At 42.1% G+C, this 24211-nt stretch overlaps 1 protein-coding gene across 4 annotated transcripts in view; it reads right to left on the bottom strand.

Annotated features, from left to right (window-relative positions):
- Positions 1 to 3927: 3927 nt before the first annotated feature.
- The window catches only part of specc1l (sperm antigen with calponin homology and coiled-coil domains 1 like), a 60194-nt gene continuing 39910 nt past the window's right edge, over positions 3928 to 24211 (bottom strand). For all 4 annotated transcript variants that reach the window (XM_033043415.1, XM_033043416.1, XM_033043417.1 and 1 more), the window contains exons 14-16: positions 11292 to 11408; positions 10278 to 10337; positions 3928 to 7601 (exon numbers count right to left, since the gene is read on the bottom strand). In XM_033043415.1, coding sequence (XP_032899306.1) covers positions 7512 to 7601; positions 10278 to 10337; positions 11292 to 11408 — 267 coding nt within the window. In that variant the 3' untranslated portion in view covers positions 3928 to 7511. The remainder of the gene's footprint in view (positions 7602 to 10277; positions 10338 to 11291; positions 11409 to 24211) is intronic.

The following is a 24211-nucleotide window of genomic DNA, read 5'->3' as shown; positions in this document are numbered from 1 at the left end:
GTGCGAGTGGTCCTTGATTATTTTGGCTGCTTTCCGAGGCAGGGTGAGGTGCAGATGGAGTCATTGGTGGGTTTGGGGAGGCTGGTTTTGCTGATGGACTGGAGCGGGTTCGCAATTCTGCAATTTCTTGTAGTCTTTCGCAAAGCAGTTCTCAAACCAAGCTGTGGTGCATCCCGATAGGATGCTCTCTATGGTGCATCTACAGAAATTGATCATTGGAGATGTGCTGAATTTCGTTAGCCTTCTGAGGAAGTAGAGGCATTACTGTGTTTTCTTGGCCGTAGTTTCACTGTAGGTGGACCAGTATAAAGTGTTTATGATGGTTAATCCTAGAAACTTGAAGCTCTTAATCATCTCCACTTCAGCACCATCATACAGACTTGGGTGTGCATTCCATCACAATTCCTGACGTTGACAGCCAGCTCCTTCATTTTGCTGACATTGAAGCAGAGGTTGTTGTCTTGAGGCATATTATGAAGCTCTCTATCTCCTTCCTATACTCCAATTCATCATAGTTTGAAATCTAGCCCTCAATGCAAACTTGTAAATGGAGTTGTAAATTTGGCCATGGTTGTGCGTATATAGGGAGTACAGTAAGGGGCTGAGAACACATCCTTGCGGGGTACCCCTGTTGAAAATTATTGTGGGGGATGTGTTGTAACCTGACTTTGCTGATTGGAGTCTGCAGGTCATGAATTCAAAGATCCAATGGTAGAGGCGGTGCTGAGTCCTAAGTCCAGGACGTTGGAGATGATTTTGGTTGGAGTAATGGTGTTGGAGGTGGAGCCATCAGCAATAAATAGGATTCTGACACCGGTACCCTTGTTTTCCAGAGATGAGTAAAGGGCCAGGGAGATGGTGTCTGCCGTCGACCTTTGGCAACGGTAGGCAAATTGCAGTGGATCTCGCCGTCTGCGAGGCTGGAGCTGATGCAAGTCATGACCAGCCTCTCAAAGAACTTGTTGATGGTGGATGTTATAACCACTAGATGGTAGTTGTTAAGGCATATTATCTAATTTTTCATTAGCGCCAGGATGAAAGTGGCCTTTTTAAAACTGGTGGAAATCTCAGATTGGATTGGGGAGTTTAAGATGCCCGTAATACTCCCGCCAGCTGCCCTGCCTGACCTCGGAGGACATGAACGGAAACTCAATCTGTCTCAGTTACTTTCTGCAGGTTCACTCAGGAAGGCCTCTATGTTGTCCGTGACGGAGGACTGTAGGTACATGTGCATCCGGGTGAGTGACGGCATTCTACTAATTTTTCTGCTCATAGCATGCCTTGAGCTTGTTGGGGAGGGTTGCATTATAGACAATAAGTTCAGGAGTAGGCCATTCGGCCCTTCGAGCCAGCACCACCATTCAATGTGATCATGGCTGATCATCCCCAATCAGTACCCCGTTCCTGCCTTCTCCCCATATCCCCTGACTCCGCTATTTTTAAGAGCCCTATCTAGCTCGCTCTTGAAAGCATCCAGAGAACCTGCCTCCACTGAGGCAGAGAATTCCACAAACTCACCACTCTGTGAGAAAAAGTGTTTCCTCGTCTCCGTTCTAAAGAAAAAGTGTTTCTTCGTCTCCGTTCTAAAGAAAAAGTGTTTCCTCGTCTCCGTTCTAAAGAAAAAGTGTTTCCTCATCACCATTCTAAGAAAAAGTGTATCCTTGTCTCCATTCTAAGAAAAAGTGTTTTCTCGTCTCCGTTCTCAAGAAAAATTGTTGCCAAGAATGCTGCTCATTATAGCATGCAAGTTCCACCACAATTAATGGGGTTGTGTGTGGTTAGTTTGGGACTCCACCATGGTTTGGTATTGTCTCTGGAGATCCCTAATGGCCTTGCGAAGGTTGTACCTAGATTTCCCATATAATTTAGAGTCACCTGATTTTAAAACCACAGATTTGGTCTTCACTAGGGAGTGGATTTCAGAGTTCATCCATGGTCTACAGTTGGGGAAACTCGGATTGACTTTGGCTTGCAGTTTTCGACAGTTACCTTGATCCTATTCGTCAAGGACATTTCATGGCACCTTTGGGCCAACCTGTCTGTTTGAGTTCTTCCCTTTTTTTCTTTATAATCCTTCAAGGATCTGTCCAATTTCAGCTTTCATAACTTTACCTATGCTCCTTTTACTTTTTGACTAAATGTACAACATCTCTCATTATCAAGTTCCCACACCTTGTCATCTTTGTCTTTCTTCCTCACTGGAATATGCTAGATTGGAATTGTAACCAGCTGGCCTATAAACAACTAACACACATCCAATTTGGACGTACTCAATAACAGCTGGTCCTGATCTTCACTTCCCACCTCTTGCCTAATGCTGTTGTCATTTGCCTTCCTCCAATTTAGCACTTTTCACTAGAGATCCAGATTTATCTATGCTCTTAAAATTTAAGGAGTTATCATCACGGTCCCCAAAACGCTCTCCTGCTGAAACTCTGCTCACCTGGGCAGGCTTGTTTCCCATGGCTCCTCCTCTGGTTGGACTATCTATATACTGCTTCAGGAAACCCTTGTGGATGCATCTAACAAATTCTGTCCCATCTAAACCTCAAGCAGTAAGGAGATCCCAGTCAATATTGAGGAACGTAAAGGCATTCACTACAACATTGTTGTTTTTACACCTTTCAATTATCTCTCGATATATTTGTTCCTCCATCTCCTGCAGGCTATTGGGAAACCTATGGTATAACCTCGTCAGAGTATTACACCTTTCTTATTTAACCTTGCAACTGGTACCATGTAGTTCGGTTCAACCTGTGGGACATGCTCATTCGTCATGGAAAGTCTGCTTTGGCGGACCCTGACAGACATTTAAAAATCTTCACTGGCCATGGCGATTCAGGTGCTTGTGGGACCCTGATGTACAACGTTATGAGGGACATAGGGAAGGTATGTACAGGAGACATCTCCCCATTACAGAGGTGTCTAAAATCGGACAGCAAGGTTTTGAGGTGTTCTGAGAAAGAACATTTCATGCAGAGGGTTGTTACAATCTGGTACCGGCTGACTGGTGGTAAACACCACTTTGTAGACATTTCTGGACAAACATTTGATTTGTTAATGCATATGAGGCTAGAAGTGCTGGTAAGTAGGATTAGTGTTGATATGGTCATGTTGGACAAAAGAGCCGGTTTCCAATCAGTATGGAGATTTGACTATGCACAGCAGGGGCGAGAGTGGGAAAAGCAGAGGTTAGGGGGAGGCTGGGCAGAAAGGGAGGGGGAAGAAGAAGAAGTGCCAGGGTTGAGGTAACGAAAGGAGAGGGGAAGACAGGAGAGAAGAGGTGGATAAGGTGGTAGAGAGGAGAGACGAGGAGGGGAGCAGAGGTGAGGTGGTCAGAGGAGAAGAAGGTGAAGCACGTGTGGGGAGAGCAAAGGAAGGACGGCAGAGGACAGGGCAGAAGAAGGAATTTAGAGAGGCAGGGAAAGGCAGGCAATGGGGGTAGAATTTGAGGTGGGAGCAAAGAGGGAGGGCTGCGAGTGGGGAAAAGGGATGAAGGTCAATAAGAAGGCAGGTAACTAGAAGTGGTGATGTAGCAGTCACCAATACTGCTGCCCCACAGCTCCAATGATCTAGGTTCAATCTGCGTGGAGTTTGCAGTCCCTCCATGTCACGATGCGGTTTACTTCATGTACGCCAGTTTCCGCCCACAATACAATACAATACAATTTATTTGTCATTTGAACCCCATTGAGGTTCAAATGAAATGTTGCACATGGCAGTGATATACAAGTTGACTAATTGGCTGTTGTCATTGGGAGGCAGAAGAATCACTTGCTGATTTGGTATAAGAAATGCAGAAACAATCGGATTGCTTGAGTGAAATTCAACAATTAATTCGTGAAATGGTTAATCTGTGATGGGATGGAGCTTGTTCCTTCATCAGACCTTCTCGGGAAAGGGAGAATAAAAGCAAATCATTACTAATGCAAAGAAAAGTGGACCTTTAATGTGTATAATGTTACACTTCTTAAGGTTAATCATGGATGTTCAGCAAACATGGCCAAAGAACAACCTGTACACCTTGCAATGAGTGCCTGGCTTGGATACTAGCACTTTTATGCATGTATTGTGATAGCAGAGTGTAAGACATTCCAAATATATGCAATAAAATACATGATTTTTCTACGAAACATGGCGTGCCTGACACACACTCCTACTGATAAGTAAATAACATAAATAATGCCCATAGCTTTGAATACTGAGCAGAGCTGCAGAATTAAACATTTAGTAATACAGGATCTGAATCAAAGTACAAGTAACTGAAGGATAAAAGGCTGCAGATGCTGGAAATCTGAAATAGTCACGTTAAATGCTGGAAGCACTCAGCTGGTAAGGTGGTATCTGTGGAGAGAGAAACAGAGTTAACATTTTCATGTCAGAGACCTGAAATGTTAATTCTGCTCCTCGTCCCACAGATGCTGTTTGACCTGCTTAATGCTTCCAGCATTTGCTGTGTTTATTACAAGTTACTGATGTGTATCAATAACAACCATCGCTGAAGATAAAACTTTCAAAGAATGAATATGCTTGGGAGTTCAATCTGCACATCGCGATATTTGTCACATAATGCATTATGGATCACAAGATGTGTAGTGTAATAAGGGGAAGACAACATTGCACCTTGCAATGGGATAAGGCTATTTATTGTAAAAAAAAATGTGCTTGACAAAAAGATTCACTGTCTCAGAAAATAAACTACAGTGAACTTTAACAGCAACTACTGGGGCCAGGAGGAATAACTAGAAGAAAAATGCAAGTCCGTAACAGAAGGCATAATATATTTTAACAGAAATTATGCATGTTAATTGAAAATGCAATCTTTGTTACTTCAGAGATTAGACAGCAAGGAGTGCTATAACAAAGATGAGTTTAATGTAAACTGGCCTTCAAAATACCTGAAGAAGGGTCTCGACCCGAAACGTCGCCTATTCCTTCTCTCCATAGATGCTGCCTCACCCGCTGAGTTTCTCCAGCATTTTTGTCTACCTTCAAGATACCTTCAGTTGTTACCTGTCTTTCCATTTAGATTTTTAAACTTTTCTTTCGATCACAGTGAGTGCTGAGACATATAAAGCAAAGTGTGTGTCAAAAAGTGAAGGTATAAAGAGGCTGTATTAATATTCACTACAAATAAAGAAAAGAGTTGGGGCACCAGTTACACACAGCACACAATGGCCATCTTGGGCAGCCTGGTGGAGTTCCCCAGGAACCAATAATCTCAGCTCTCCGTTGGAGGGCCACTGTGGCAGTGCACCTAATACCTCTAGAAACCTGGCTCTGAAAGAGGCTCTGAGCGTATCGCAGCCTAATCCTGGAGACACCATTAGCTCATCGGGCAGTCTTGTCAAGTCCTAAAGAACATTTCACCATTTACATAAGCCGCAAATCCATCTGGATATTCCATCACTAATCTTAGAAAGTTTGCCAGAGATGTGTCAGGGGATTGCATCAGTTGTACAAGCAAACAGGTTGAGAACCATCAGGATCTATCTCTAGTTGTACAGGACGGTCTGGTAGTGATCCATCAGGATGTCCCATTAATTGGACTGGGGAATGTGGAAGAGAACCGTCAGGACATTCCATCAGTCGTTTGGGACAGATGCTAGAGGGCCATTAGCAATCTGCATCAATTATACGCACAGTCAGTTAGAGGTTCATCAGAATCTTCAACCAGTTTCATAGCACAATCTGGTAGAAGTCCATCAGAATATTTTCCATCAGTTACACCTGGTTTATTTATATTATAATTAATATGCAAGGAGTAATAAAACCCATTAAAATATGCATTGGCAGTCAAAAAGAGATGGGACGCTTTCAGGCAAAGATCTTCACCAGAATGGAGATTGAGAAACTCAAACTTGCATTTACACCATAGAGGTAATGATGGAAAACTGATTCTACATTTATATACATCCTAATCACTGCAACACCCTGGTAACATTATCAAGGCAGCACTTAAACTGAGAGCAGCAGATGAGAGATAAAATACTTCAAGTTCTTGTACTGCATTATTCCTGAATTTCTTGATACATTCTTGCCTTTTATGGAGCTTGGTAAAGTTCATGCAGCAGGTTACTAAAATGTTCCTGGTACAGGTAAGTCATGGATTAGAAAAAAATAAGTCTTCCCCCACAGTTATCCATTAGAGCATTCCCAGCACAGGCACATCATACACTAAATACATACATAATGCTGCTTCAACACAGCACCATTGAACCATCCCATGGCATCTACAGCATGGTTTATGTGCAGTGTAAATTTACTGCATGTTGTCTGAAATGCTCAGAGGTGACCTGAGAATAGCGGCATTGTAGCATGCACGTTTTAAAAAAAGTTAATTCCCTCTGCAACCATCATGTGCTAATTGATTTATGTCTTGGTAATGGTAAGTTTGTAGTTTTGAGCTTTGCCTACAGAAATGGTTTCTGACAAGCTAATGCAATGGAACAGTTCAAATATCAAACTGCCATAAAGATTTACACTTTGATTTTAAATCCGGATTATATAATGTGCCTGATAGACGGCACAAGATGTGAAATTGATAGATTTGTGAGGGTGACGTTACAGATCAGATTGACATGGCTGTCTTATAATGATCTTAATCCCTAACAAAGTCATGTAGAATTCAAATATGCACTTTGACAGATTTGTAAGGGAAAGGAGCTGTTTATGATAACGAATACTCAGTTTCCGTTAAGAAAATGAAAAACATCATTATGGGCAGAAATAAAAGTTATGGTCTTGAACTGGTGAGGATCTAAGTAAGGATAGTTATGAAGACACTGCATTTTGACACAGCAGACCTCTCCACATTGCTCTGGGTTGGATTTAATCTCCATTCCACAAGGAGAAAGAGTAATCCTTCAGGCAGCTGATTCTTTGGGGAAGTCCATCAATAAACTATGAAGCATGATTTTAGGATTCGACAGAGTCAATGGACAGTGCAGAGTACCGTCCTCAGGGTCAAGTACTAATACTAAACAGGTCAATTATTCACCTTGAAAATCTTTGCTCGGCTGATTTATCTTGGCAGTTTCAAGGCTAATGTTTGAGATTTACTGTGAGCTGAAGGTTTTACAATAGAAATGGCCATTGCTGCAGGACAACACTTTGGATCTTACTGGTTAGAATGGACTAACACCTGTAAACAATCTGCCTTTACCTTTCCATGTAACAATCTTTCTTCTCAGCAGCTTATCTGGAACGGATAATACGTTTTCCTTGTACTGGACGTTGTACATTCAACAGTATATCTCTGCAAGCACACATCAGTAGAGTATGTTGGAACACACAACCTGGTGATACCCCTCAGCAGCACAACACTTCACTAGATGTATTAGAGAACCAGGGGAATATTATTTATCTTCAAAGTGATGCTGTTTGAAGTTGTTGGAATGAGACAGTGCCGATCAGCATAGGGTTGTATAGTGAAGAGCAGTATCAACACTTCTGCCCAAAGCCAACAGTTGCTCTGCAAACAATGTCTCTGCTGGTCACAGTTGCAAGGTTCATGTTTCAAAGTACTTGTATATTGCTGTCACATACTGCATCAAGCTCTGCCAGTCCGGCCGTTCCGTGCTCACCATCTCATTAATATCCTAGAACGGGAAACATAACAGAATTGTATTATAAGGATTGATAATTTGCACAAGAGTAAACAAATCTCACATTTTCCGCAAGATTTTTTTAATTGTGGAATTTCTCAGTCAGTGGAGTTTGTATTGTTTTAGTTATCTCCAGCAAAAGAAAGCACAGTGTGATGCAAAATACATCAAAACCCACACTTTACGGCCATCTGGGAGATGGAAATTGCCCTTAGAGTAAAAGATTTGAGAAATGGCATAAAATGGGCTCTTACCGGATTTATGTGGGGAAAAATGCCATCACAAAATTCATTTATTTTAATTACATAAGCGCTGATGATGCACTTCGCATTACGGAAAATTGTGATAGGGCCGGTTTTCTAGAAACACAATGCTCCCTCTCGTAAGGCAGGGTTGCATGAATAAGATTAATTAACATTTCTATTAATGTTTACAGCAAAGATTCTGCAGTCCAATTGCAGCACTTAGTTTATCTAATTTCACAAACCTGAGCAGTGAATAGTGTTACATTTTTAAATGGCACTGAGGAAGTGCTAGACAGTGCTGTCATTCACATGAAATCTTAAATCAAAGTCCCGTCTGCTTCTCAACGTGGACAACAATGATCAAGCACTATTTAAGTGTATGGAAACAGTCTCTGGTTCCTTTTTGCCCAAATTGTCCATGCTGACAAGTGCTTACCTGAGTTGGTCCCATTTGCCCAGGTTTGGCTCAAATACGTCAAAATCTATTTTTTATCCATGAACCTGTCCATATGTCTTCTAAAAATAGTAGTTGTGTCCACCTTTACTGCTCTGGCAGCTCATACCCTATACCCATCACCCTCTGTGAAAAAATTGTTTCTCAGTTACTCTTTAAATCTTTCACCGCTCACATAAATGCGTTGCCGTCCAGTTGTAGACTCCCCGAGCCTAACTCTGATTTTGCAAAGAAACGTAATTGAGTGGACTAGGCTCCACAAGCTAGTGCTGCTGTTTGCAATAGCTGGAATCACAAGCTGAATTAATCTGACCACACCCCAAATGTTTTAGATTACATTTGGGCAGTTGGGTTGGGATGGATTTGAAATCTGGCTCCAGATATGAAAGCGTAGTGGACAGGTTCATGGTCAACACAGATTCAATATTTCTTGTTAAATGTCCAAATAATGACCAAGATTGAAACTTAGTGGCATATACCCAGGCAGTGCACTGATAGAACCAGATTGCAATGATGCTGTCTAACATCTCAGACCATGGAATAGAACGCCAAATGTATCTGAAGTCTTGCACATGCTGCTTCTCAGAACATGGCATGATAAATTGACTGCAGTTAGAGTGTTATTTCTTGGTTCAATTTTCCGACTGTGACTAAAGTGTCACAGTCTATCTATTTGACAATGTGATGACTGTTCCTAGTCTTAGACAGTTTAGACCAGTGGTTCCCAACGTGGGGCGTACGCCCCACAGGGGGGCAATTTGATTTTTAAGGGGGGCAATTGAGCGCGACTGAGGAGGTCTGGGTCCAAATTTTCGATTTTTATTTTTTTGGATTTTCCATCAGGTAAACATATGTAGTTTATGTTTCAGATGTTATTTTGAGTAAATAATTTTTTTGGGGTAAAAAAGGTCTTTATTGTGTAGTTATTGTGTAGGGGGGGGGGCATCAGGATTTTAGAGGTGATTAGGTGGGGCATGGCCAAAAAAAGGTTGGGAACCACTGGTTTAGACTGTCAACACAGGTGTGCCAACTGTATCTCAACTCCCAGAATGTTACACAGCATACCATCAATATCTCATGCTTCAGAACCTGGCATGATTTGGTGTTTGCATCTAAGGCTCAAGCTATGCATGATGCATTCACTGGTTAAAATGAAATTAAAGACCCAGGAAGTAGTTGAGGCAGGTACAATATCACTATTTAAAATACATCTGGACAGATGCATGGTTAGGAATGGTTTCGAGGGATATAGGCCAATTGTGGGCAGGTGAGACTATTGTAGATGGGGCATCTTTGTTGGCAAGGGCACTTGGTTCCGCCAAAGCGCCTGGTTCCGTTCTCTATGAGTCCATGATTCTTGAGGTTGTTTCATGGTGTGCTCACAGTGTAAATAATCAAGTCAAGCTATGGGCTGTTGATGGAGCGAAATATTTAGAAAGTGGTACAAAGCACATTTAGAAAGTGGTACAAAGCAGTGTACATGATTGCAACCTGTACTTCAGGTCTCACACAGGGGGTAGATCATAATATCTCAGGCCAGATGTGTCTTGCTGACTGAATCTCAAATCTGAGACCACAGTGCTGTTTGGTTGCCAACACAAAAATCAATTTTTTGGTTTATAATTATAGAGTTTTCCTTTAGTTTATTTCAGTACAATATTAAATACAAACCATGGTGATTTAGTAGAATAAACATTCAATGAACATCTGAGGCTGCACAACGTTCACACAACAGTCTGGCTAATACTGTCAGCCCTGCACCGGTAGATAAAAGCTGGGCACAATCATGCATGATCAAATTAACATTCACACTAGAGCTAAAAATCTATACATAAATAAAAAGCAAAACAAATAGTTTTACTACCCCTGGGAGCATAACACCACATTACAAGAAGAATAATAAGAATGAAGTGCCTTCGATAATGTGTTTAACTGCTGACTACTTAATTTGTGTTTCATTGAAAAGCTCACCAGAGTAGACTTGATGCCAACACTTTCAGCTGCCTGGAAGGCAAGAGAAAAATTTCTACGCTGTAAAACAGAAATACAAACAATCAAGTCTGCTGTCACAAACCATCCAGTGGACAATTACATTTCTAAATCTTAAACTTTTTGTTGCATCACCGCATGGGGAGTTGTGTTAATATAGAATGATCCAGAACAGAACTGTTACGACACAAAAGACCGTGCAGGCTATCACGTCAACCCTATACAATGTTTCCCCCGGTTCTTTCCTCTAATTTCCCTCAAGGGCAATTTTCTTTCCGAAACCCCGATTGATTCCATTGCTACCAAATACATTTCTTCACAAATCTGCATTTTAACTATTATAGTCTGTATCCCAGATCTTCTTCTGTGAGGAACAGCTTCTCTTAAATTACTCCAATTATATCTGTTGTGGTCTTGTACACCTCAATCTAATCTCATCTGAACCATTTATTCTCGAAAAGGAAGTAGCCCACAGTCTCCAATCTAACTTTGGAGCTGCCATCTCATGTTTGGGATCTATTGAACAAATCCTTCTTGTTGCCTAGTCTGGGCTTTTTACTTCCTTCTTTGAGTGTAATGAACAGAATTAGATCATGACTATGATGTTGTGGCCATTGTGGAAACATGGCTGTGAGTGGGACACGGCTGGCAGCTCAATGTTCCGGGTTTTGTTGTTACAGTACCTCGTATCTACAATTGCATAGACTGTTCAGCATACTTCAGGCTGTGCAACGTTAGCACGATGAGATATCTGGCAGAGCTAGAGATTTGTAATATTGGAAGAATTATCCCAGGCCCCTTTTATGCACTTAATAGGAACCAGCTAAGGATTTCCATCAGCTCTCCATTACACTACACAATTAAGGCCAAATGAGATAAGCACCAAAATATGTTAAAATAAAAACATGTACATTTGCAAATTGTGAAGAGCATTCAGTGTCCACAGTATTACAAAAACAATATTTTCAATTGATATTATCATCATGTTGTTTTTACCTTGTCCTGACTGTTCAGCTCCTGATATGGGATGTGTGCTGGAAGATACGTGTGAAGCACTGCACAGAATGCAAGCCCATCATTCCAACTGCTGCTGAAATTTGTGATGTCAATGTTCTAGGGTAAGAAAGAAGCAGAATACTTTGAATAATCCAATGCTGTTGGTTAATATTTCACTGAACTGCCACTTGTTAAAATACAGTCTAAAGTATTGGGTAGGAGGAAAGGCATTCCACCATCTTGTGCATATTCATGCTGTTTATTTGCTCTTATGTGAATCTTTTGGTAACTCCAGAAGAGTTACCCAGAGAGTAGTGCGTTCGGCCGAACGCACTATGGGAACTTCACTCGCCCCCCTGCAGGAACTATACATCAGGAGGAGCAACTCCAGAGCCAACAAAATCATGGGAGACCCCTTCCACCACTGCAACGGACTGTTCCAGCTGCTACGGTCAGGCAAACGCCTCCGTTGCCATGCTGTGAGAACGAAGAGGTTGAGAAGGAGTTTCTTCCCAGAGGCCATTCGGACTGTAAATCTCACCAGGGACTAACTTTACTGAACGTTTTTCCTTCCAATATTTAATATGTAAAAAATATGTGTGTGTTTATGATTGTGTTTATAGTTTGTTTGGTTGTTTGTTTGTTTGTCTTTTTGTACAAAGTCCGCGAGCATTGCCACTTTCATTTCACTGCACATCTCGTATGTGTATGTGACGAATAAACTTGACTTGACTTGAAGCTGCCTACTCACTCTTGTGGACACCTACCCACAACAATGAACACTGAATCTCACCTCCACTCAACAATCTAGACCAATCTATGTTACCCCAGTTACACATGAGAAGGTGCTAGTGAGCCTTTGTTAACTCCTGAAGAAACACCCTCTGTCCTGTTAGATGAGGGTTCGCAGATTTCACTCCAGCATTACACTGATACCGTGGCCAGTTACTGACATACATTGCAGCCACTGGACTGGCACAGTGGCGCCACAGTAGAGTTGCTGTCTTCAGCGCCAGACACCTAGGTTTAATCCTAACCATGGGTGCTGTCTGTACGGAGTTCATACTTTCTCTCTGTGATCGCGTGGGTTTTCTCAGGATGCTCCGGTTTCCTCCCACATTCCAGACATTCAGGTTTGTAGGTTAATTGGCTTCTGTGAATTGTCCCTAGTGTGTCGAATGCAAAACTGGGATAACTAGTGCATGGGTGATTTTTGTTCACTGCAGACTCGGTGGACCTGTTTCCATGCTGCATCTCTACACTAAACTAAACACGGTCTGAAGTGAGTAGCGGAGAGAATGTTTAACAAATGGATGATTATTTAATAATTTGTAACATGAGGGCATGCGACTGCTCTTAGCTGCTTCCATTCTAATGCACCAACTGCATCAACATTTCCTGCAAATACTTCCCCATCCACCAAATACTTACTCTCCTCTTCAACCAACAGACTGAGTTCCACCTTTTCATACACTTTGGATGCAAATCAGACCCAAGAAACCACACAAAATATGTTACAGAAGGCCATTCAGCCCATTACATCCACACTGGTCAATAAATAGTTTCACAGTAATTCCACGTTCACACGCTGGGACTCTGGTCCTGCAGATCATGAAGCTTCCAGCAGACTCTCAGACAGTGATTTCATGTCTTTCAACCCCTGACGAATAACAATTTTTATCCATCTTCCCTTTATTTATTTTAATTCTCTATATCCTATATCTTTCGTTTCCCTTGACTTCCAGTCTGAAGAAGGGTCTCAACCCGATACTTCGCCCATTTCTATCCAGATATGCTGCCTGTCCCACTGAGTTACTCCAGCATTTTGAGTCTATCTTCAATTTAAACCAGCACCTGCAGTTCCTGCCTACACTTACTTAATTCTCTGCCTGTTGGTATTTGGCTAATCCCTTTTGATTTATATAGGCCCCCGTAATTTTATACAGATTCATGGGGACTGAAGTCTGGCTGTTGCAAAGTGCTTGAAGATGCAAGAATGCATCAGTCTCATTGGTTGGCATGGGACTGATTGTGTTTCTCAAGCCTTTGACTGCTAACATGTTTTTACCTGTCTTTCAGATTGTTGATTAAAAAAACATTAAAAGCTGGAAACACGCAGTAGATCAGGCAGAATTTGTGAAAAAGACGCTAACACGTCGGAGACTCCTCATCGGAACTGTTGAAGAGGAAAAACAAGATAGTTTTAAATAGCAGAGAGAGTGAGAGAGGAATCGAAAGGACAAAAGAAATGTCTTCGATAGAGTGAGGCCACAATTCTAGTTTTAGTTTGAGATACAGAGCCGAAACAGGCCCTTTGGCCCACCAAGTCGAGCCCTGATCCCCGTACACTAACACTGTCCTACACACATTAGGGACAATTTACAATTTCACCAAACCAATTAACCTACAAACCTGTACGTCTGGATCGCCTCGGCGCAGAGGGAGAACAAGGAGGGAAGAGACAAAGACTTAAGACTTTTGCCTTCCATCACAGTGAGGAGGTGCCTGGTGAACTCACTGTGGTGGATGTTAATTTGTGTTTATTGTGTGGTTTTGTCATTTTTACTATATATAGGACTGCAAGGCAACAACATTTCGTTCAGACCACAAGGTCTGAATGACAATAAAGGCTACTTTGACTTTGACTTTGGAGTGTAGGAGGAAACCGGAGCTCCCAGAGAAAACCCATTCAGGCCACGGGGTGAACGTACAAACTCCGTACAGACAACACCCATAGTTAGGATTGAACCAGGGTCTCTGCCGCTGTCAGGCAGCACCTCTACCGCCGTGCCACCGCAAGGTTAACGTGACCGCTGGAGACGAAAGAGCAGACCAGGGAGTTAATAAGGGAACATTCACTTGGAAAAGGTGAAAAAGGAGGGGAGCGGAACATGTGTTTGATGGTGGCATTTTGTTGGAGTTCATTGCAACAAAGCTGCAGTTGCTATGTGCCCCCGAGAGGCCATTACCCCCAATTGTATCCAAAATGGTCACTTGTTTGAGAGGAAGATAGCCACAGGAGTACCCTGCACTACCTGCCTGTTGCTCCTAGCAGTCATCCATCTATCTGGATGGACCTTTGATGTGGCCGCCTTCCTGACACCACTGTTTATAACTCTCTCTACCTGCTGTATGATCCTCAGTGTGTCCAATCACTGCTCCAAACAATTCATGTGGTCTTAGAGAAGCTGCAGCTGGACACACTTCCTGTCAGGGGCACATGATTGTTCCGATTTCCCACATTTGATCAGTGCCTGGGACTGCAACTGTTTACATTATAAAGGCAAGAAAAGGAAGTGAATGCATTTCAGTCAAATCTCTAGGCAACACAAAAATAGGTAGGAAAGTGAGCAATGAGGAGGAAAGCAGTTCGTATTGGCAGGTTTGGTGACTGGGCATAAATTTGACTAATGGAATAAGACATGGGAAAATATGATGTTGTTTATGTTGTAAGGAACAAAATAATTATTTAAATTAGAGTCAAAGAGCCATAGGGGTCATACACCACGGAAATAAGCCCTTTGGCCCAAACCGTCCATGCCGACCAAGATGTCGCATCTAAGCTGGTCCTATTTGACCGTGTTTGGCCCACATCCCTCTAAACCTTTACTATCCATGTATCTGTCAAAGTGCCTTTTTAATGCAGTTTGAGTACCTGCTTCAACTAACTCCTCTGGCAGCTTGTTCCATATATCCACCATTTATTGAGAGAAAGAGTTGCCCCTCAGGTTCCCATCTTGCCCCCTCAACTTAAATCCCTATGATAGCAGGGTGACCAAAATTGAACATAATTATTGTCCAACTGTAACATCGGATCTCAACGCCTATACTCGGTACCTTGACCAATGAAGGCCAATGTACTAAAAGCCTTCTTCACTATCCTATCTACCAGTGACGGCACTTTCAAGGAACTATGTACCTGTACTCTCAGATCTCTGTGCTCTAGAACACCCCCAGAAGCCTCCCAGTCACTGCGAAGGTCCTGCCCAAAATGCACCACCTTGCACTTATCTGCATTGAACATTTGTTTGCTCAGCACATTTGTTTGCTCAGCTGATCAAGAACCTGCTGTAATTTTTGACAACATTCTTCACTGTCTACGATATGACCTACTTTAGTGTCTACTGCACATTTACTAATTGTGTCTTGTAATATTCTCATCCAAATTGTTGATAGGCCACAAATAGCAAATCCCCAACACCAATTACTGAGGCACACCACTAGCCACAGGTCTGCATTCTGAAGAACAACCTTCCACCATCACCCTCTGCTTCCTTCCATGAAGCCAATTCTGTATCCAGTTGGCTACCTCTTCCTGGTTCCCGTGCAATCTTGCAGAGTAGCCTGCTATGCAGAGCACTGTCAAAGGCCTAGCCGAAGTCTATGTAGATAATGTCTACAGCCTTGCCTTCCTCAACCTTTCTGGTTACTTCTTCAAAAAACTAATCAAATTTGCAAGACATGATCTCCAAGGAACAAAATCATGCCAACTATCCCTAATCAGGCACTGTCTATCCAAATGTATATATATCTTAGCACTCAGAATCCTCTCAGTAACTTACCTGCCACAGATGTTAGGCTCAACTTTAATAATCCTCCAGTCATCTGACACCTCACCTGTATCTGACGATGATTCATATGTCTCACAATGTTCTCAGATATATCTGATCAGGCCCAGGAGATTTATCTACCTTCATATGCCTTAGGATGTCCAGCACCCCCCTGACCTTAATATGGACTGATCTCAAGACATTTTCCATTAACTGTCACAGGTTTCCTGACCTTCGGGGCCTCCATGGTGAAAACAGAGGAGAAATATTCATTGAGGACCTTGCCCATCTCCTACGGTTCCACACATAGATGACTGCTTTGATTTCTGAGATGCCTTATTCTTTCTCTGGTTATCCTCTTTCCCTTAATGTACATGTAAAATCCATTTGTATTTTCCTTAATTTGATCATCTAGAGCTATCTCTTGCCCCCTTTTTACCCTCCTGATTTCCTTCTTTAATGCCCTCAACCCCTTCAGCGATACACTTGACCCCAGCTACCTATACCTGGCCCATGCCTCCTTCTTTTTCCTAACCAGAGTCTCAATTTCTCTTGTCATCCAGGATTCCTTAGTCTCAGCTGCCTTTCCCTTCACTTTCACAAGAACATGAATGTCCTGAACTCCCACTGTAAATCTTTTTAAAGCATCCCACTTTCGGGACGTCCCTTTGCCTGCAAACCTACTCCAATCAACTTTGGTCTCCCACCAAAGTTAGCCTTGCTCCAATTCAGAACTTTCATTTGTGGACCCACCTTGAATTTATCCATAACTATTTTAAAGCTAATAGAACTGTGGTCATTGGTCATTGGTCCCAAAAGGATCGCCCATCGACACTTCAGTCACTTGCCCGTTCCAATTTCCTAAGACTAGGTCAAGCTTCGCCCTCTTCTCAAGCTTTGGGCTCTCTACAAATTGCCTCAGAAAACTTTCCTGAACACATTTGACAAATTCTACCCCATCTAAGCCCATGGCACTTTGGCAGCCCCAGTGTATATTGGGAAAAGTTAAAATCTCTCACAATGACATCTCTATTAGCCTTGCAACACCTATCCATGCTCTCCAGAGATGCCGAGATACTCCAGCAGCATGTGTCTTTTGTAAACCAGCATCAGCAGTTCCTTGCTTCTATTATTGCATAGATACTGTTCAGCATATTTCAGTCAATACAATTTTAACACAATTTGATATACGGGCTCAGCTAAAGATTTATTCGCATCAGTACTTCGTCACTGACTGTGAAATTCAGGCCAGTAATTCAGAATCCACCATCAGATGTTCAACGACTCTACCGCTGGTTCTTGCCCAGAATCCATTGAACATAGATTCTTAGGTTAGTGTCAGGGATCTTGCATGTGACAATCGCCATTTGAATGGGCTGTCTGTTTCTCTATGGTTGACGCCATTAAATATATAGTCCTTTGACTTTAAAAAATAATTTCCATATCATTAAATCAATCAAACAAACAAGCTTGTATTGAGGTGTTAAAGATCAAACATTTCTGAACTGGCTCATTTCCTGTTCCATTAGAACTCCTTTTCCTAACATTGTCACCCCTTTCTCTGGCTAGAAGTGATGTAATTGTGCGTGTCACGAATCACAGGCATCATACAAACTATAAACAGCTGACTCAGAGTTCAATAGAAGAGTTTTGGCATCGGAAAGCCTTTGTTAAAATGTTTTCAGTGCGCGGTGGGAACATAGTCTTTATATAGTCTCAGCTGATTCAAATCTCAGTTAATGATGGACGGTCCCTGCTTCAAGGCAGGAAACCAAGCTTCTGCCAGAGTTAGCATGAATGTGGGTTTACTGAGGGTCGATGCCTGCTGCTCCTAGCATGTCAATCACTTAACTCAGCACACAATGCCCTTTTACTGTGAAATAATTTTCTTCCAATGCTCCATTAAGAGCATTTGCATAAGCAATCATCACTTATAGTAAATTGCAATCCCCGCGTAGAGGACTCTGGGCATCAGTCTCTGGAAATTTTAGATGGAAATCATCCCAGACAAAAGCAAATTCTATAATGAATCAAAATATAGTAAACCTGCCCACTTCCCCATCCCACTCTCAAATAAACCGCAATACTCACACATCACTGTAATCACACGGACCAAGATTGACAAAACAGATACATTTCCATTATCAAGACTTCTCCTTTTTTTAAACCACTGGATAGCATTTGCCTACAGCGTGTAGGTGTAGCCAGCCTTCCAGGTATAATTTAGTCCCAATAATAAATCCTCTTTATCTCTACAAACACCATTTAATATTTCTTATGCTATTGAGAAACTTTTGAATGGATGATCCAGCTCTTGCAGAACCAAAACACCTCAGTTCTAATTTTACTAGCACATCCAGCTCCCAAACTTGTCCATCCCTACCTCAAACCCAGGCCTGACCATCCCCTATGGCATTTGACTGTCAAAGTGGACCCCAGCCCTTGTCTGTTTCAACCCCAAACTACTGCACTCAGACCACCCACCCCAGACCCTTGGAGCATTGAAGAGAATCACAGAATTAACAAAGGCAGTTTGGAAATATGTCTGTGGTTACTAGGCAAGGTGGGGTCTAGGTTAGGTTTTTTCAGGAGGGGCTGGACCACCGCGTGCTTGAAACAGGTTGACACACACAGTGCCAGTGGCCCGAGAACTGTTGATGATAGAGAGGATGCAGGAACCGGCTATTGCAATGACATCCTTCAGAAGGGCAGTGAATACAGCGTCAAGGGGGCAGGTTGCAGGTTTCATAGTGGAGACAAGCTTTACAAGGGAGGATAGAGTAACGGGTTAGAAACAGTCTAATTTAGAAGAACAGACCAATGAGACAGCTAGGTCACGGTTGAGAGGAGAAATATTCATTCTAATGTTCTCAACTTTGCTGGTGAAAAATATAGAGAATTCTTCGCACTTAGCAGGGGACCCAGCTAAGTTGGTTCTGGGGGCAGGACATATGACTAGTAATAGTACTAAATAGGACCTTTTTGGAAATAAGGTTGGAAAAGTATTGTGTTCTCGCAGACTTTACTGCTTCCTGGTATTTGAAAAGATTGTTTCTCAGAAGTTCGAAGGAAATTTGAAGCTTATCACATTTAAACTTCCGTTCTGATTTTCTGCACTCTCTTCTTAGAGCTCTGATGGTGTCATTGAGCCAAGGCCAACCTTTAGGCTTAGGCGTTTTCATTTTATTGTGACTTTGGCAGCATTGGAGTTACAATGAATTGTTCTCTTGTAGTCAGAAGTTACATATTTCAAACAGTATTTAGAAAAACACCGTCAGATCTCATTTACCAACTAAATACCTAGTTCGGGCTAATCTATTTAAAAAAAGAGTTGTTTTTGTTCATCAGGCAACATGCTTCTGAAATTCAGTAACAATTTCTGTTCATTTTCACATATTTTCCTCACAGTTACAACACTAACCATGTTACACGATTCCATGTTTCAAATCCCAGCCAAGGTTTCTCATCACATTACTTTAATTGTTATTTCAAATTCCCCAAGAATCTAACCATGACGCATTCTCTTTCCTGTAAATTATGCATCAGAGGTCAGCTTTCATGACATGGTTGATGATAGCAGCTGTACATCACCATCTTTCAAGAATGAGACTGTTTCTCCAACACACAGCCATAGAATAGCAAACATATGCAGCAAAGGCCGGTGGGACCATCTTAACTCGCTGTCTTTGGGCCCAGACCACACATGCAGCTTCCTCCCGGGCTAGTCCATCGGCCATGGAGAATCACATACATCTTTCTCTGCTACAGAAATCTTCTTCCCAGATGAAGAATGAGGTACAGTACTCATTTTGTAGCTCAGCCAAGTGGTCTACTTCACAACTAAATTTCTGTTTTGTCTCTGAACCTTCTCATCTTCCCCTTTATATTTTCTTCCAGTCTTTTTTCATGGTCTTGCACAGAACCATAGAATTGTACAGCACATAAATTGACTCTTCCAGCCCAACACATTCCAGCTGATCATAATGCCATCCTATGCTGATCTCTTTGGCTTGCATTAAGCCCATATCTCTGTACATTCCTATCTATGTACCTGTCCAAAAGCCTTTTAAGCAATGTAATTGTTTTTACCTCTACCACCTCCTCTGGCAGCTCATTCCAGATTACCACCACCTGCATGCGGCCTTCTAGGCCATTAAGTGCGGCCTTTTGAATGAATCCATATTTTGTACAACAAATCCTTTTATTTTTATTAATATGCTTTTGTTTGTCTTTTAATATTTTTATTTTAATCTTAAAATGAACGTATTTAAAATACCAAAGAGTAAAAGAAAATTCAATGAAATAATCCTCCCCGAATGAAGGCACCAATTAAAACATTAGTAAGTCATGAGGGCTATTTTAACACCTGTTATGCTCATGATTTAAAGTCCTTATTAGACGCTAAGAAAGATCCGATTGAAATATGGAAACATGCAATAGAATACCTACGACTTCGGCAACATGCACAAAAAATGCTTTCTTGCTTTTTAACTACATTGCTGCGAATCTACATTTTCCTACCTAACCCAAATCAAGACGCCCTTAAGGTCACAAGTGACGGATACCCATCTAGAAGATCAGCTGAAACTGCGTACCTCCATATTGCAACCAAATATTCAAATGCTTTCCCACAAAAAGCAGTCACAACAAAGTCATTAAAAGGTTAGTTAACATTAGAATCAACTTTTCTTTTTTCATTTTCTTGAAGTTAGTACATTGTAGTTAGATTTTTACGAAATAATGTACATTTTGAAGTATATCTAATTGAAGTTTCTTGGATGCGGCCTTATTAGATTACAGCTAACTTAATGCGGCATTCCAACATGAAAAGGTTTCCCACCCCTGGACTAGAACTTCACACTATACTCCAAGTGCAGTCAAACCAATATTTTGTGTAGCTGCAGCACGATGCCCCAACTCTTACACTCAATGTCTTGGCCTAAGGCAAGCATCCTAATGCCATTTTTACTACCATACTCACCTGTGTCTGCACTCAGGAAGCTCTGGACCAAGCTTCTCAAGGTCTTTCTGATGATGGCAAAGGGGCAGACATGGTATAGATGGACATCAGCAATACATCTGACAAAATCCCAGATTGTAGGCTGTCCAGAAAGTTAGGGCAGATGGAGTCCCTTCAGCCCACAATGTATGTGCCAAATATAATGCCAAGTAAAACTGATCTCTTCAGACTGTACATTCAATGATTCAATAATACTTAATTGTCACGTGTGCTAGGTACAGTGAAATGCTTTGTTTTGCATACAACTGGATAAAATCATATAGCAGACCTCACAAGTGTCACTGGGTTTTGGTGGCAACACAGTTGGAAAAGTTCACCGAACAGTTCTAACTACTGCCTGCCACCACACCTGGCAGCAGGTCTCCCCTCCGCCCGCCAGTTCCCCCGTTCTCGGCAAACCCTCCCCCTCGCCGAGCCCCCATCGTCAGCAGCTCTCCCTCACTGGTTTATCCATATCCTTTCATTCCCTGCGCTTCCATGTGCCTTTCCAAAAGCCTCTTAAATGCCACTATCATATCTGCCTCCACCACCACCCCTGGCTGTGCATTCCAGACCTCCACCACTCTCTATGTTAAAAAAAAAACATGCCACGCATGTCTGATAAACATTTCCTCCCTCACTTTATAGTTATGCCCTCTAGTGTTGGACATTTCCATCCTGGGAAAAAGTTCTGTCTACCCTTCCTATGCCTCTCATAATTTCATATATGCCTCAATCTCTGGGGTTCAAGAGAAAACAATCCAAGCCTCTCCCTTCGAATACAGGCAGCATTCTGGTCAACCTCCGCTGCACTCTCCAAAGCCTCCACATTATTCCTATAATGGGGCGTCCAGAACAGCACACAATACTCCAACTTCAGCCTAGCCAAAGCCCGATAGAGCAGCATCATGACTTCCTGACTCTTATATTCAATGCCCTTAGTTAGGCTGGTAAGCTCAACAGTATTGACAATTATCGACCTATTGCATTAGCCAGTATCTTGTCTAAAGTACTGGAGAGAATACTGTTGACAAAGCTAGAAATGTATGTCCTTACTACTGACAATCAGTTTGGGTTCAAAAGAAAACATGGAACTGACCTGTGTATCTGTGTATCTTAAAGAGATTGTGTTCAGGTACACAAGCCTGAATTCATCTGTATTCCTATGTTTTATTGATGCGTCCAAGGCATTTGATAGAATTAATCATGAACAATTGTTTGTAAAATTGCTAGATAGAGGTGCCCCTAAATTTTTAGTGAGAATTTTAGTGTTTTGGTATGCCCATCAAACGTTTCAGGTTAAATGGGACAATGTTGTATCTGCTCCATTCTGTGTTAGTAACGGAGTGCGGCAAGGAGGAATTTTGTCTCCTATTTTATTTAATGTTTATATGGATGAACTATCAAATCAGTTAAATAGGTTAAAAACTGGCTGTCTTGTGGGCAACACTATTGTCAATCATCTTATGTATGCAGACGACCTGGTCCTGCTCTGTCCATATAGTGCTGGGCTGCAGCAGATGTTGAAGGTGTGCTCTCAGTATGGCCTTGATTATGACATAAAGGATAACGCTAAGAAAAGCCGCATAATGATAGTTAGAAGCGCTGAGGACAGGGAATCAACTTTTCCGACCTTTTATTTGTCAGACAGTCCTCTTGCTGAGTGTGAGTAAATTAAATACCTAGGTCATGTCATATCCGATGACTGGACGGATGACAAAGACCTCTACCGACAGCGCTGTAAAATTTATCTTCAAGCTAACATGCTTATAAGGAAGTTTTCTATGTGCTCTGACTCTGTGAAGTGTTCCCTGTTCAGAACCTACATCACACCGTTATATACTGCTCAATTGTGGTCTAACTATAAGAAAAAGAGTATGCAGAGGCTCAAGGTAGCATACAATGATGCAATGAGGTTGCTGCTTCGTGTCCCTAGATGGCATAGTGCCAGTCAATTGTTTGTGTCCACTAGAGTGCCAACCTGTGAGGCACTCTTAAGACAGCTGATGTTTAGTTTTATGTGTCACCTGGACAAGTCAGAGAACCACATAATTGAAGTCCTAGTCAACCCTCTGAAAAGCTGCTATAGATTCACTTCTAGGCTAAGACGGCATTGGTGCAATAGCTTGTATATATTTTAGGCTAATATGCAATTTTTAATGTATTTTTGTATCTCCTTATACTGTATGATGTGTTATATGGACCTGTGTCTGAAATAAAGCTTTAATAATAATGAAGACAAGCATACTAGATGCCTTCTTAACCACCCTATCTACTTCTGCTGCCGTTTTCAGTGAACTATGACTCCAAGACCCCTCTGCACATCAATCCTGTTAATGGTTTTACCTTTACTGTATACACTTTCCTTACTTTCAACCTCCCAAAGTGCTGCACCTCACACTTGCTCGGTTCAAATTTCTGTACTCACCAACCCATCTACTTTCCCATGCAACTGCAGGAGATGCAACACCTGTCTCCATACCTCCTCCCTCAACTCCATCCAGGGACCCCGACAGTCTTTTCACTGACAGAGGTTCACTTGCACCTCCCCCAACCTCATCTACTGTATCGGTTCTAGGTGTGGACCCCTATCTGTCAGCAAATGCGGATTGGGAGATTGTTTCGCTGAACACTTACGCCTTGGCCTACGCGATCTCCAGGCTGCCAAGCTACTTTAACTGGGATTAGTGCAGGTAGGCATCTTGGTCGGCATGGATCCGTCAGGCTGAAGGACCTGTTACCGTGTTGTAAGATTCTATAACACCCCAGGGGAAAGCCACGGAGACACAGAGAAATCATGCAAATTCCAAACAGGACACGGTCGGGATCAACAAGTAACAACAACGTAACAAGTAGCCTTTATTTTTAGGTTTGAGTAGTCTCAAACCTGCATTACTGAAGCTATGATGCAGCAGCATAGTTTGCCATAATATTCACTACTCATATCACTTCCTCTAGTCATACCTTTTAATCTCAATCATGCTCCCTGACTGAAACCCATTGTTTCAATAATCAATCCCTCATCCCTTGAAATCAGCTCAAAGTTTATCACACCCTTTCACCTTGACCCTATCTCTATTCGGACTTTGCCCACCTCTGCTGGAGCCAGTAGCCCAACCTACTTCCTCTGCTACCATCACTGGCAGGAGCTTGTGTACAAAAACCCTTAACTGACATGGTCTACAAAGCTTGGGCCATGAGCACAATAGATTTGCACTGGAGGATGCTGCATACAATCGCTGAAGCTAACACTCCTGTAAAGAACAACTTTTAGTCTCCTTTTCCACTTTCAAAGAGAAATATGTCCCCACATTACAATTGTCCTCAATCCTTTTTCTCAACACTGATCTGCTGTTTGACGGTGAACGGGT

This window comes from Amblyraja radiata, chromosome 25 (assembly GCF_010909765.2).
Source record: "Amblyraja radiata isolate CabotCenter1 chromosome 25, sAmbRad1.1.pri, whole genome shotgun sequence".
Taxonomy (NCBI): Eukaryota; Metazoa; Chordata; class Chondrichthyes; order Rajiformes; family Rajidae; genus Amblyraja; species Amblyraja radiata.
The sequence above is the reverse complement of the archived record's forward strand: the minus strand, read 5'-3'. Positions and strand labels throughout refer to the sequence as shown.